The sequence below is a fragment of the Eriocheir sinensis genome, unplaced genomic scaffold (genome assembly GCF_024679095.1).
Source record: "Eriocheir sinensis breed Jianghai 21 unplaced genomic scaffold, ASM2467909v1 Scaffold576, whole genome shotgun sequence".
In the NCBI taxonomy this organism is placed as follows: Eukaryota; Metazoa; Arthropoda; class Malacostraca; order Decapoda; family Varunidae; genus Eriocheir; species Eriocheir sinensis.
In genome coordinates, this window is record NW_026111916.1 from 48341 (window position 1) to 62512 (window position 14172).

The 14172-nt window shown below is 48.6% G+C and overlaps 1 protein-coding gene across 1 annotated transcript; it reads left to right on the forward strand.

Annotated features, from left to right (window-relative positions):
• Nucleotides 1–228: 228 nt before the first annotated feature.
• On the forward strand, nucleotides 229–13836 carry LOC126993177 (uncharacterized). The gene is made up of 2 exons (XM_050852039.1): nucleotides 229–1213; nucleotides 13495–13836. The coding sequence occupies exons 1-2, from the start codon at nucleotides 300–302 to the stop codon at nucleotides 13637–13639; spliced, it is 1059 nt and encodes a 352-aa protein (XP_050707996.1). The 5' UTR covers nucleotides 229–299; the 3' UTR covers nucleotides 13640–13836.
• Nucleotides 13837–14172: the final 336 nt, after the last annotated feature.

Genomic DNA, 14172 nt, shown 5'->3' on the forward strand with positions numbered 1-14172 from the left:
TCCGGGGGCCAGCATGAGCCAATGCAAGATGGCGCCACTATAAACACTCGCCTGCGCCAGAACGGGCTGGGCCGACCATCAGGCCCCACCTGGAAGAAGCCTTGGGCCGACCATCAGGCCCCACCGGGAAGATGCCTACCGGCGCAATAGGCAACAACGTAAAAAAAAAAAAAAAAAAAATAAGTAGTGGTAAGGGAGTAGTAGTAGTAGTAGTAGTAAGGGAGAAGTAGTAGTAGTAAAGGAATAGTAGTAGTAGTAAGGGAGTGAAATCTCATGCTTTGGGGGAGGAGGAGTGGGATATGCTAGCACTTCCCCCAAGACTGGGTGGGATGGGGATCACCAACCCTGAGAAGCTGGCTGATAAGGATAACCAAAACTCCATCAGCCTTACCAGGTCACTCATCAACAGGACCATCGCTCAGGAGGCAGAGGGCGAGATAGACCAAACAGAAAAAAGAGATATTAAAAGAAAAATCTCAGAAGAAAGGCAACAGGCCCAAAAAGACGAGCTGGACCGTCTTACACACCACCTGTCCACAGAAATGGGTAGAAAAATACACACAGCACAGGAGGCAGGCGCCTCTAACTGGCTAACGTCATTACCAATCAGAGCAAAGAGCTTCAGCTTCAACAAACAAGAATTTGTCGACGCCATTGCTCTGAGATATGGCTGGCCGATTGAGGGACTGCCTGATTTCTGTGCATGTGGATCAGCAAATGATGTCACCCACACCATGACATGTAAAAAAGGAGGCTTCGTCTGTATTCGACACGATGAAGTGAGGGATCTGACAGCCAGCATGCTCGGGGAGGTATGCCAAGACGTCACTACCGAGCCGGCACTGCTTCCCCTGGACGGCGAACACCTTCGATACAGGACGGCCAATACCTCACAGGAGGCACGGGTTGATGTAAGTGCCCGCGGATTCTGGGTGCGCGGACAGCGGGCGTTCATGGACATCCGCATATTCGACCCGATAGCTGCCTGTCACCGTGAGCTGCCCCTGCAAGCCGCCCACCACAGGAACGAGCAGGAGAAGACAAGGGCGTACGGTGAAAGAATCCAACATGTGGATCAGGGCAGCTTCACCCCCCTCGTCTTCACCACATCCGGCGGGATGGGTCCCACGGCCCAATGCTTCTACGCACGCCTCGCGGAACTAATCTCAGAAAAGAAGCAACAGCCAAGGAGCCACGTTGTCGCCTGGATGAGGTGTCGCCTCTCGTTCTCCCTGCTCAGGTCGGCCATCCTATGTCTCAGGGGCACCAGACACTCTGGCCCAAAAGCCACCACCATCTCCAATATGGACTATGAAGCCACAGTGGTGGAGAGTGACATTAGGGTGGGTCTTGAGGGACTTGAGTTGGGAAGGAAAGGGGGATCTAGACGTAATAGATGATAGGTGATTTAGTGTCAGGTAGTATTAGTGATATGGTTGGATGCCACAGTCATTAGCGAACAGAGTTGGGGCTAATGACCTCCAAGCTATGGAGCCCTCCATGATTATGTGAAGGGAAAATAAACATGGGTGGAGGTATCATTTATGTAGTTGTAGTAAGGGTGTAGTAGTAGTAGTAAGGGAGTAGTAGTAGTAGTAAAGGAATAGTAGTAGTAGTAAGGGAGTAGTAGTAGCAGTATAGTAGTAGTAGTAGCAGTATAGTAGTAGTAGTAGCAGTAAAGTAGTAGTAGTAGTAGCAGTGTAGTAGTAGTAGTAGTAGTAGTAGTAGTAGTAGTAGTAGTAGTAATAGTAGTAGTAAGGCAGTAGTAGTATGTTATAGTAGGATATCAATGTATTATTATTATTTAATATCACCACGAATTAGGCATACAATTGTCAATGGAAAAACCCACGACAGATAGATCACGCCACCTTATAGGAATGTCGTCCGTCAGTGTTTACCGTCTCAGTTTTGTATACTTCGCACTCCGATGGTGCGTGGAGGTCACCTTGACATACGTGACCAATTGTAACAATTATTTTCCCACCTGTAACTCGCCACTCCTTCACGAGAGTCCGACTGACACACAACGACAGTCGCTCTCGCTCCGTCGCTTCTTGTACATAAAGGCTACGAATATAATTCGCCTTAAGGAAGCTGAAGTCTTAATCACCACCCTTTAAACGCCCCCCGACAAGCCCGTTACATTTGGTTGGCAGCGGTCACCCCGCGCCTGTGCCTTCGCTACCTCGTTCTCCTCCAAGCCACGAGAACTCACCAACAAACTCCGGGGACAGGTGTACAAGGGAAGAAGGAGTCAACGCACCTGCCGTCCGCGGCAACGCACCAGCCGTCCGCGGCATCTCACAAGGCGCCAGCTACGTGCAACTCACAAGGTGCCAGCTACAAGCATCTCACAAGTCGCCACCTACGTGCAACTCACAAGGCGCCAGCTACAAGCATCTCACAAGGCGCCAGCTACGTGCAACTCACAAGGCGCCATCTACAAGCATCTCACAAGGCACCAGCTACGTGCAACTCACAAGTCGCCAGCTTCAAGCACCTCACTCGGCGCCAGCTACAAGCATCTCACCAGGCGCCGGCTACAAGCAACTCTACAGGCGTCCAGCCTCCAAGCCTCGAGCACACCAGCAGCAACTCTACAGGCGTCCAGCTTACAAGCCTCGAGCACACCAGCTTCAAGCAACTCTACAGGCGTCAAGCCTACAAGCCCCGAGCACACCCACAGGCCTACGCAGCCGATAGCGAGGGCCACAATCTACAAGCCGCTCCCCCGCTTCAAGCCAGCACTGCTACGAACCCTGCAAGCCACTCCACGATACGGCAGAAGTATTCACACCGGCAACGAGGAGGCACGCCCCGCTGACCTTGGGACACCCCGCATGCCCCTCGCTCCACAGCTGGCGGCATCACCGCCGCTGCCGGGAGCATCGCCCCAAACCTCTTCCGGCAAACAGTCAGCAAGGGTACCCGCGGCCATCTCCCGGTGACTGCAAGCTGTTCCCACTACCGTTTCTTGCAAGGCGTCTTCTCAAGAGGTTACACACCCAAGTCGTCTTATCTGCCACCGCCGCCCATCTCTTACTATAACAAGGACGACGCGGCCATCATTCGTCTGGCGGCAGTGTACCGGCTCCCATCCGCGCACTCGCGGCCGCTCAAATTGCTGGGTCAGCAGTTTTTCAACCTCCATTGCGAGTTCTCCGATGTCAGCCCATCCCTCACCTCTCACCGCCGCTGTGGCCGCGGCCGAGGTTTCCTGACGCGCCTACAACGACTGCACGTACCCAAGGGCATCACAAGCCGTCGCCCTCTCCACTACATCAGCTGATTAATCTTGGTATTTGTAGATATTCCCTTCTTGTCCAAATATGCCGACTCGGCTTATTTTCATTATTGTCCGTGCAGGGGCACGATTTTTTTAATTTCTGTGTTCCTAACGGTGTTAATCAGTCATAATTGTGAGAGTAACGTTCATTCGCATACGATATTGATTCTTTCTTATTGTTTGCTAGCGAGTCTATTGAGTATAGTGTGAGTTCCCTGATCAAATTTAATCTTCATCAGTGTGCCCTGCCTCCGTTTTCTTTTCACCGCTCGAGAGAAAACGTGAGCTTCAATGGTATACTCACTTAACATACCACTTTGTTTATATAGTTATTCTTTCTATATATACCCATATCATTAGGGCATTCCATTATAACCTTAACTTCTATTACGTCTAAACAGGCACCTTGCTAGCCACTCTTTCTTGCCTTTTTAGGGTTTCAACGCAAACTATTCATTCATACACGTTCCGTTTATTGGGTCATGTTTACAGCTATCAACATATGCTCCTATTTTGTAAATGATTTACACCATAGTATGAACAAAGACACTCGCTAAACTCGGCGACACCTTTAAACAGTTGGCTCGTCCTTCAAGTGAAGAGGGACTGGAACACGATACCACAACCGGTGAATTTACTAAGGTAATCTTATGTTCAGGCACTCATTATTTATCAATTACAGGCCGCAGAATTCGTTCACCCCCGGGTTCGTCTGCATACTTACAACCCACTCAAGGTTCAAGGACACCCTCACCAGCATCCCCTCGCACCAGCCGCAGCATTACAGGCTCAAAGTAAGGTCTCTCTCACCTGTAATTTTTGCAAGCAATCAGGACATTCTGAACATTCTTGCTTCGCGAAACGTAGGGAATCAACACATTCAAGACAGGGCTCAGATAGGTCAGGAGGCTACAGGGGCGGGCATCATTCATCACACAGGAACCCTAGGCCAAACCATCAGCGGAAGGCTGCCTTTTGCCATATCCACGGGAATTGTTTTCATGATTCAGACAGTTGTTCTGCAATACAAAAGTATTGCAGCGGACAATAAACCACACTCCTCTTCTCAGAATAAAAAGCCATGACTTCGTGACAGCCCCGAGGCGTACATCCAAGTGTCCCTTAAGGAAAATACTAATTGGGAGCAACTTGACTCCGTCATTGCCGCCTTGGGACGGACAAGCATAATTGCCCTCCCTTGCAAGGTGGGCAAAATTTCACTCACCTTAGCGGTTGACACAGGTGCCACAGTCAGTGTCATCTCCGACTCCGGTTTCAGGTCTCTGACACGACAGGCGAGTGGGGAAAATTGGCCGCTCCAAGAGAACGACCTGAATGTGATAGGCGTGACGGGCACCACTTTGGTAATCCTTGGGCGAGTACCACTAACAGTCAGCTTACATGAAAAAGTATGTCCCTTTCGAGATTTCTTTTATGTCTCTAGCAGGTTTGCTTTACCTGTGGATGGGATCTTAGGATTAAACGCCATGAAAGACCTGCACATAACCATAAACCCTGAAAGCAACGCGATCGTGTATCAAGGCCGACGCATACAGGGGATGGTAAATCCATCGCCTCTGTCAACTGTAATCTCACCCTCAGATGTGGAAAATGACCAACCCACCACAGACTCAGGGACTGCCACCGCCCAAGTGTCACCTCTTACGGTCAAACCACACGAAACCATTGCAGACTTGTGGCGGACAGTAACGGCAGTCGTAGAAGGTCCTCATATAGTTCCGGATCGTGCTGCAAAACTTGTTAAAATCCGTTTGCCTAACGCCCCTCCGGCGGGCAGTGATGTGTGTATCGACGGAGTTCCTCACGTACACCGCGTGACGGTGGAGGTAACTCTTGCGACAGTCAAGGAGGAAGGTTTTGCAGAGGCATTGGTTATAAACACGTCTGGATCCCCTGTATCCTTAAAACACGGTGTTCGATTATGCCAGTGTCTAGTGTATGGGAGAAATGTCGCCCCGGAACCTGCTGAATACCCTTCAGCCCAAGTCTCAGGCATAACCTCGGCGTGTCAGGCTTCTCCCGAACAAGACACAGCTAATTTAGAGGCATTCCTAAAAGTTGCACACTATTCCGAAATTAAGCCAACCTTAGTCCAGCTTCTGGAACATTATCGGGGGGCGCTTGCTCTACCAGGCGAGCCGCTTGGAGTTACGCAGTGTGCTGAACACCACATTAAGTTAAAACCCAATACAAATCCTGTATATATCAATGCGTACAAGCTCCCCCACAGTCAGAGGGAGGTGGTGCAACAACTTATCTCTGAAATGTTAGAACAAGGTGTCATCAAAGAATCGAATTCCCCGTGGAATTCACCCTTGTTCCTGGTTCCAAAGAAAGACGGTTCTTATCGTCCTGTGATTGATTTCCGGCGTGTGAACACCGCGACCGTGGATGATCATTTTCCGCTTCCCGTTCTTCGAGATCTGATGTGTCTCGGTAGAGGAAATAAAGTCTTTACGAGTCTTGATCTGGTCAGTGGCTACTGGCAACTGCCCATGGCCCCCGAGTCACGTGAAATAACGGCTTTCAGCACGCCTCATGGCCACTATGAGTGGACGAGGATGCCGTTCGGGCTCAAAGGAGCTCCCTTGACCTTCCAAAGGACAATGAACAGTATTTTTGGTGACTTGCTGGGCAACTCTGTCTATGTGTATTTAGACGACATCATCATAGCAAGTAAAGACGTGCATGCACACATGGAAACACTAAAAGCAGTCCTACACAGACTTCAAGAGGTCGGATTAAAGCTCAAAATCACCAAATGTGAATTTTTAAAGCCTCGGATCAAGTTATTGGGGCATGTCGTGGACGAATTCGGCATCCACACAGTGGACGACAAAATAAAGGCTATTGCCGAGTTCCCTCAGCCAACGTCTGCGGACAAAGTACGGTCTTTCTTGGGTGTCGCAGGTTATTACAGGCCTTTCATTAAGGACTTCGCAGCACGCGCGAGTCCCCTAACCCATCTTTTAAAGAAAGACGTACCATTTCAGTGGCTCCCAGCTCAACAAACGAGTTTTGATGATTTAAAGAAAGCTATTACACAGGCTCCGGTCCTTGTCTTTCCATTTCAAGGACCCCTTTCAGCTTTGTACCGACGCTTCGGCTAGTGGAGTAGGAGCCGCGCTGATGCAAACAGATAAGTCCGGCAAAAAGCATGTGATAGCGTTCGCCAGTCGAGTACTTACAGCTCCGGAAAAGAACTATTCTGTTACCCACCTAGAGGCTCTTGCCATTGTGTGGGCTCTGAAGCATTTTCGTGACATAGTGATGGGGTACAAAATTGTGGTGTATACGGACCACGCGGCCATAACTGATCTTTTCAAGGAAAAACCTACACGGTCGTCTGGCAAGATGGTTCTTAACGATCCAAGCATATAATCCGGAGATAAATACATCACCAGGAAAACAAATGTGGTCGCAGATGCCTTATCTCGGAATATTCCGATAGGCGCGATTACCACTCCAGAGGTCATCCACAACTTCACTTCACCTGAGCTACACACTGCTCAGCGTGACCACCCTGTGTGGAAGAGGTTAATTTACGCCCTCGAGTCGGGAGACGAATCAAACCTTCCTGAATTGCCAGTTCCCTTTTCACAATTCTTCCTATCAGAGGACAACCTCCTTTGTAGGTCATGGCCAGCAAACCGGTACCTATAGACCAACTGGTCATCCCAGACATATACGTCCCCGTGACGCTTAAGCTGGTCCATAACACACCCATTGCGGGTCACCCAGGAAGAGACAAGACGCTATCTGTCACCAGACGAAAATTCTACTGGCCCACATTACGGGTTGATGTAGAAAAACATGTCGCACATTGCGTCGTTTGTGCTAAGCACAAGGGGTCCGTCAAAGGGCCAGCACCTATGTTGCAATACCCAGTACCAGAGGCGCCATGGGATGTTGTTAATATAGACTTACTACAGCTCCCCCAGAGCCAACATGGCTCGCGCTACTTATTGGTGTGCGTCGACCAGTTCTCTAGGTTTCTAGTTCTCGCGCCTCTCAAGGACAAGACAGCCACGCGTGGCCCATGCCCTCGTGACTCACGTGTTGTGTCCACATTCGTCTCCTCGAATTCTCTTGAGTGACAATGGCACCGAGTTTAGGAACTCAGTATTGAGCGAAATATGCGCTCAGTTTAACATCACGCAATCCTTCATCACAGCTTACCACCCAGCTGCTAATGGGTTGGCGGAGAGGGCTAATAGGAAAATCTTACAGGTCCTCAGGCCTATCGTGAACGATCTCCACGATAACTGGGAGGATTGGCTATCGCATATAGCCGCTTCCATAAATACGTCGGTAAACGACTCTACGGGAAAGTCTCCCTACTACATCTTATATGGGGTGGAGAAACGTCTTCCGTACGACTTCCTAACAACCCCACAGCAACCTCTCTACAACATTGATAGGTACGCACAACAGCAGATGCATATGTTTTCCAAGATACACTCAGAAGTTAGGTGTACGTTAAAAGCTACGAAGGTTGAAATGATGTCAAAACAACACAAACAGGCCGTCCCGGTGAATTTCAAAGAGGGTGACACAGTCATGATTAAGCAAGCGGAAAGGAGTTCGAAACTGGGGGCTAAATTTGTGGGTCCTTACCGAGTTGTTCGGAATGTCAGGGGAAATCGGTTCGAGGTTCTCGAGTCGAATAGTGGAGTCAGTCTAGAAGTTCACAGTGATCGTCTGAAAGTAATTCCCTTACCTTTGGACCTTGGTATTGGTACTTCCTCCTCAGAGTCAAATGTTCAACAAGATAATCCCAACACCCATAGCTATAACTTGAGACCACGGGTTTAAATACTTCATTCCCACCACTTTCAGATCATGATGTTGCGTTTTCTGACCATCTTGCTGTCCCTCGGCTCCCTGCTTGCAACAACACCCATCCACCTGAAGCCTGGTGCCCTCACGGCACACATAGGAGAGGTCCTCCTCATAGAAGATGTGCTCCTCGTAAAATATCCATATACTTCCTTGACCAACACCACGGACACAATCAGGATAGTCTCAGAAAAACTACTCGGCATGGCAGACGCCATACGGGCTACCAAGACTAGGGAATCAAAGGCACCTTCTAGTACCAACTCTCTGACTCTTTTTCAACTACTGGAGGATAGGATTCTGTTCTTACGGGGAAAAGTTGATGTGGTAAACATGGATTATAGTTTTCACTCAGTTCACTCTCGGGTAAAGAGGGGGTTGCTCAACATCGTTGGGTCCGCCTCAAAGTTCCTTTTCGGTACGGCTACCGACGAGGACGTTCGCGATTTGCGGGACCACTACGCTCATGTACTTTCCTTTGCTGCTCGAAATCGCAGGGTGATCAACGCCAATTGTAGAAAACTTGCGCAATTGCATACTAGCATTGAGGAACTGCTAGAGCAGACAAATAAGATGGTAGAGGTTATCAACATAGTTGTCAAACAGATCGACCAGGTGAATCAGTTTCTCCTCCTAGATCAGGCCTTGCATGTATTGGAAAACGTCATTAACTCCGTCGCAACGGCAAATCAGCAGGTTATTAGCAACATGGTTGATGCAGCGCACGGTAGAGTCACACCTGCCTTGTTCCCTCTACACGATTTGAGAACGACTGTCCAGATCGGGTATCAAAATTATAGCCTAACACTCTTATTCACCCCGGACATGAGTCAATATTTTTACCCCTTGATTGAGTCCAGCCTCACCCCTGATGCCATAATCATTCATGTTCCATTTCAGACGGCGGACGTGTTTGAGGCACACGAAATTGTCCCGTTCCCTTTTTCAGCAAAGGACAGTGTGTTAGCCCTGGACACGTCCCCGTCTCTTGTTCTAATCGCGAAGGATTTCGCTCTGTATTCAACGGGTAGCTACTCACTCTTGCAGTATTGCAAGGAGACGGTCTTCGGGCGATTCTATTGCTCTGCGTCTCTCTTTGCCCTCCTACCAGTTCGGGGGGGGGGTTGCGAGATCGCCCTCACCCGCGTGAGCGCATCTGACGCTCTTTCCCTGTGCCCCTACAAGCAGCTAACACCAACGCCTGTTTTCCATAAGAACTTTCAGGGTCTGCATTATTTTTATTTCCCTCAGTCATTCTATGTATCGGTCATCTGCCCGGAGGGTACCACTTATCAACGGGTTACTGGTCACTGTGCCATAGCGGAATAATGCTATATCCGCTCCACTAACATAACAACGTACCCGTCCCGGATCCGTCTGGTTTTCACGGCCAATATTTCCCATCGAGTGTTTCCTCTACGGTCTCTCGATAACAGTCATTTCTCCAGCATCTCGTATGTGACTAATTCCCTTAATTCATTGTCTTTCGCAAACAAAACAGAGTTTGCGGAAACCCTGGAGGAAACGCGCCTGATTATTTGCATCTCCCCTACCTGTACCCTGGATTTTTTGTACCAGTGTTTCTGATGTTCGTCAGTCTCGTCGTCATGTGCTACCTTATTAGGAGAAACTCTGTCCTGCACGATTATTTGGTTGTGCAGACACGGCGACTGGATGCAGGGAGGCCACTGGCAAGGTAGTTTTTCCTTTTCTCAGACAAGTCAGGGGACAGAAACCTGGCTGCTCCTATACTTAACATTGTACTGTGTTTCACTACTGAATTTTTTTTTTTGGGAGCTAGATCAACGTTTCATTGTCTGTAACTATGCCAGTTGATAGCTTCTTATACATGTGTCCTTATATTTATCTTTTGAGAGGTTTCTTATGTTTCATGTCACACACGTTCCGGTTTCCCTCTCACTATTTATATTATAACTCCACATCTGTTCTTACATAGCCAGTGTTTTAATGTAATTGTATCATAGGCAGTCTGCTTGACAAACTCCCACTATGTATGTTCATGGTAACTAGACTGCTATTTCGATTTTTGTATATCGCGAGGTCGCGATCACTGGTAGGTGACCGAGCAGTGTTATAGTAGGATATCAATGTATTATTATTATTTAATATCACCACGAATTAGGCATACAATTGTCAATGGAAAAACCCACGACAGATAGATCACGCCACCTTATAGGAATGTCGTCCGTCAGTGATTACCGTCTCAGTTTTGTATACTTCGCACTCCGATGGTGCGTGGAGGTCACCTTGACATACGTGACCAATTGTAACAATTATTTTCCAACCTGTAACTCGCAACTCCTTCACGAGAGTCCGACTGACACACAACGACAGTCGCTCTCGCTCCGTCGCTTCTTGTACATAAAGGCTACGAATATAATTCGCCTTAAGGAAGCTGAAGTCTTAATCAACACCCTTTAAACGCCCCCCGACAAGCCCGTTACAAGTAGTAGTAGTAGTAGTAGTAGTAGTAGTAGTAGTAGTAGTAGTAGTAGTAATAATAGTAGTAGTAGTAGTAGTAGTAAGGCAGTAGTAGTAGTAGTCGTAGTAGTAGTCGTAGTAGTAGTAGTAGTAGTAATAGTAGTAGTAAGGCAGTAGTAGTAGTAGTAGTAGTAGTAGTAGAAGTAGTAGTATAGTAGAAGTAGTAGTAATAATAGTAGTAGTAATAGTAGTAGTAAGGCAGTAGTAGTAGTAGTAGTAGTAGTAGTTGAAGTTGTTGGGTGGTCTGCAAGAAATCTTTTTGAACCACCCAGATGTGGAGCCACGACATTTATCATCAAAGAAATTGTCACCCTGTTAAATAACTACATCCAGAACACACCACTGGCGCCCCTATCCCTGAAAATTGTATTCACTCTCCCCCATCTCTTCCTCCAAAAAGCACACCCAAAGACCAAACAAGCCGAAAATATCGAGGCATTAAGAAGACGAGTTGCCTTGTGGCAAACTAACGAGTTAGATACCCTCCTTGGAGAAGCCAGAGCCATACAGGAGAGGCTCCCCGGACCCCAACAAAACAACACCTCCACAGAAGACAGGGCCCGGAAGTTTGCAGACAAAATGCGACAAGGCAACGTTGCGTCTGCAACACGAGCCTTGTCAGAAAATTCCACACGGGGTGTGCTTCCACTCACCAGGGACACGATCAGTCAACTCAAGGAAAAACATCCTCCACCGAGTGACCTGAAGGGACTGAGACTGGCAGGATGTCACCAACCACCGAATCCAGTTATATACGAAAGGATAACAGGAGAGATGGTGTGGAAGAAGGCCCTCCAGACTCGTGGCAGCGCGGGGCCCTCAGGACTTGATGCACGGGGATGGCGAAGCTTGCTGAGCAGCGCCAACTTTGGCAATGCAGCTGGCGACTTGCGGAACACCATTGCAGCACTGGCAAGAAAACTCGCCTCCTCCAGCTGCCACTATGTGGACGCCCTGACGGCATGCCGCCTCATTCCCCTGGACAAGAGGCCGGGATGCAGGCCTATAGGAGTCGGAGAAGTCATGCGGCGCATCGTAGGCAAATGCATCATGGCTGTCGTCAAAGAAGATGTGAGAATGGCAGCAGGGAACCTCCAAGTTTGTGCGGGGCAGCAGGCAGGAGGAGAAGCAGCAGTCCATGCCATGCGGGAGATATTCGACCACGTGGAGTGCGAAGCAGTGCTTCTTGTTGACGCCAAAAATGCCTTCAACACAATAAATAGAAAGACTATGATACACAACATTAAAACCAAGTGCCCTAGCTTAGCTATGTATGTCGAAAATACCTATACATACCCGACTGACTTATACATAAATAGCCACAGTGGAAAGGTGAAAGTGTTAAAATCATCTGAGGGAACAACACAAGGTGACCCAATGGCCATGGCTATGTACGCCCTGGGCCTATCAGTCCTCCAAAATGAAATCGCGTTCGCAGAAACACGGGTGAAACAGGTGGCTTATGCGGATGACCTCTCAGGTGCTGGTAAAATCTCAGACTTAAAAGGGTGGTGGGACACTGTGAACACCGCCGGCCCTGAGATAGGATACATCCTTACGCCACCAAGTCTGTCCTTATTGTCAAACCTGAACATTATGACCATGCCGCAGAAACTTTTAGAGGAAGTGGCGTCATTGTGACAAAGGACGGACAACGACACTTAGGTGCAGTGATCGGGACAGAGGTATATAAGAAGGAGTACGTGGGAGACAAAGTAGCTGAATGGGTGAAGGAAATAGAAGCTTTGTCTGCCATTGCCAAGACTGAGCCACACGCTGCCTATTCAGCGTACACCACGGCATCCAACATCGGTGGACGTTCTGATGCGCACCATCCCCGGCATCAGTCCACTCCTCCGACCACTGGAAAATGCCGTCAAGAATGTATTCTTGCCGGCGCTGGTGAAATATCATGCTTTGGGGAGGAAGAGAGGGATATGCTAGCCCTTCCCCAAGACTGGGTGGGATGGGATCACCAACCCTGAGAAGCTGGCAGATAAGGAGAACCAAAACTCCATCAGCCTTACCAGGTCACTCATCAACAGGATCATCGCTCAGGAGACAGAGGGCGAGATAGACCAAACAGAAATAAGAGATATTAAAGAAAAATCTCAGAAGAAAGGCAACAGGCCCAAAAGACGAGCTGGACCGTCTTACACACCACCTGTCCACAGAAATGGGTGAAAAATACACACAGCACAGGAGGCAGGCGCCTCTAACTGGCTAACGTCATTGCCAATCAGAGCAAAGGGCTTCAGCCTCAACAAACAAGAATTTGTCGACGCCATTACTCTGAGATATGGCTGGCCGATTGAGGGACTGCCTGATCTCTGTGCATGTGTATCACCAAATGATGTCACCCACACCATGACATGTTAAAAAGGAGGCTTCGTCTGTATTCGACACGATGAAGTGAGGGATCTGACAGCCAGCATGCTTGGGGAGGTATGCCAAGACGTCACTACCGAGCCGGCACTGCTTCCCCTGGACGGCGAACACCTTCGGTACAGGACAGCCAATACCTCACAGGAGGCACGGGTTGATGTAAGTGCCCGCGGATTCTGGGTGCGCGGACAGCGGGCGTTCATGGACATCCGCATATTCGACCCGATGGCTGCCTGTCACCGTGAGCTGCCCTTCAAGCCGCCCACCACAGGAACGAGCAGGAGAAGACAAGGGCATACGGTGAAAGAATCCAACATGTGGATCAGGGCAGCTTCACCCCCCTCGTCTTCACCACATCCGGCGGGATGGGTCCCAGGGCCCACTGCTTCTACACGCCTCATGGAACTAATCTCAGAAAAGAAGCAACAGCCAAGGAGCCACGTTGTCGCCTGGATGAGGTGTCGCCTCTCGTTCTCCCTGCTCAGGTCGGCCATCCTATGTCTCAGGGGCACCAGACACTCTGGCCCAAAAGCCACCACCATCTCCAATATGGACTATGAAGCCACAGTGGTGGAGAGTGACATTAGGGTGGGTCGGGAGTGACTTGAGTAGGGAAGGAAAGGGGGATCTAGACGTAATAGATGATAGGTGATTTAGTGTCAGGTAGCATTAGTGATATGGTTGGATGCCACAGTCATTAGCGAACAGAGTTGGGGCTAATGACCTCCAAGCTATGGAGCCCTCCATGATTATGTGTCGGGAAATTAAACATGGGTGGAGGTATCATTTATGTAGTAGTAGTAGTAGTAGTAGTAGTAGTAATAATAGTAGTAGTAATAGTAGTAGTAAGGCAGTAGTAGTAGTAGTAGTAGTAGTAGTAGTAGTAGTAGTAGTAGTAGTAGTAGTAGTAGTAGTAGTAGTAGTAGTAGTAGTAGTAGTAGTAGTAGTAGTAGTAGTAGTAGTAGTAGTAGTAGTAGTAGTAATAGTAGTAGTAAGGCAGTAGTAGTAGTAGTAGTAGTAGTAGTAGTAGTAGTAGTAGTAGTAGTAGTAGTAGTAGTAGTAGTAGTAGTAGTAGTAGTAGTAGTAGTAGTAGTAGTAGTAGTAGTAGTAGTAGTAGTAGTAGAAGTAGTAGTATA

Coding starts and splice junctions, on each gene's coding strand:
- LOC126993177 (XM_050852039.1), top strand. CDS start 300: ATGCTAGCACTTCCCCCAAGACTGGGTGGGATGGGGATCACCAACCCT. Junction 1,214..13,494: donor CACGTTGTCGCCTGGATGAG/GTGTCGCCTCTC, acceptor CGCCTGGATGAG/GTGTCGCCTCTCGTTCTCCC.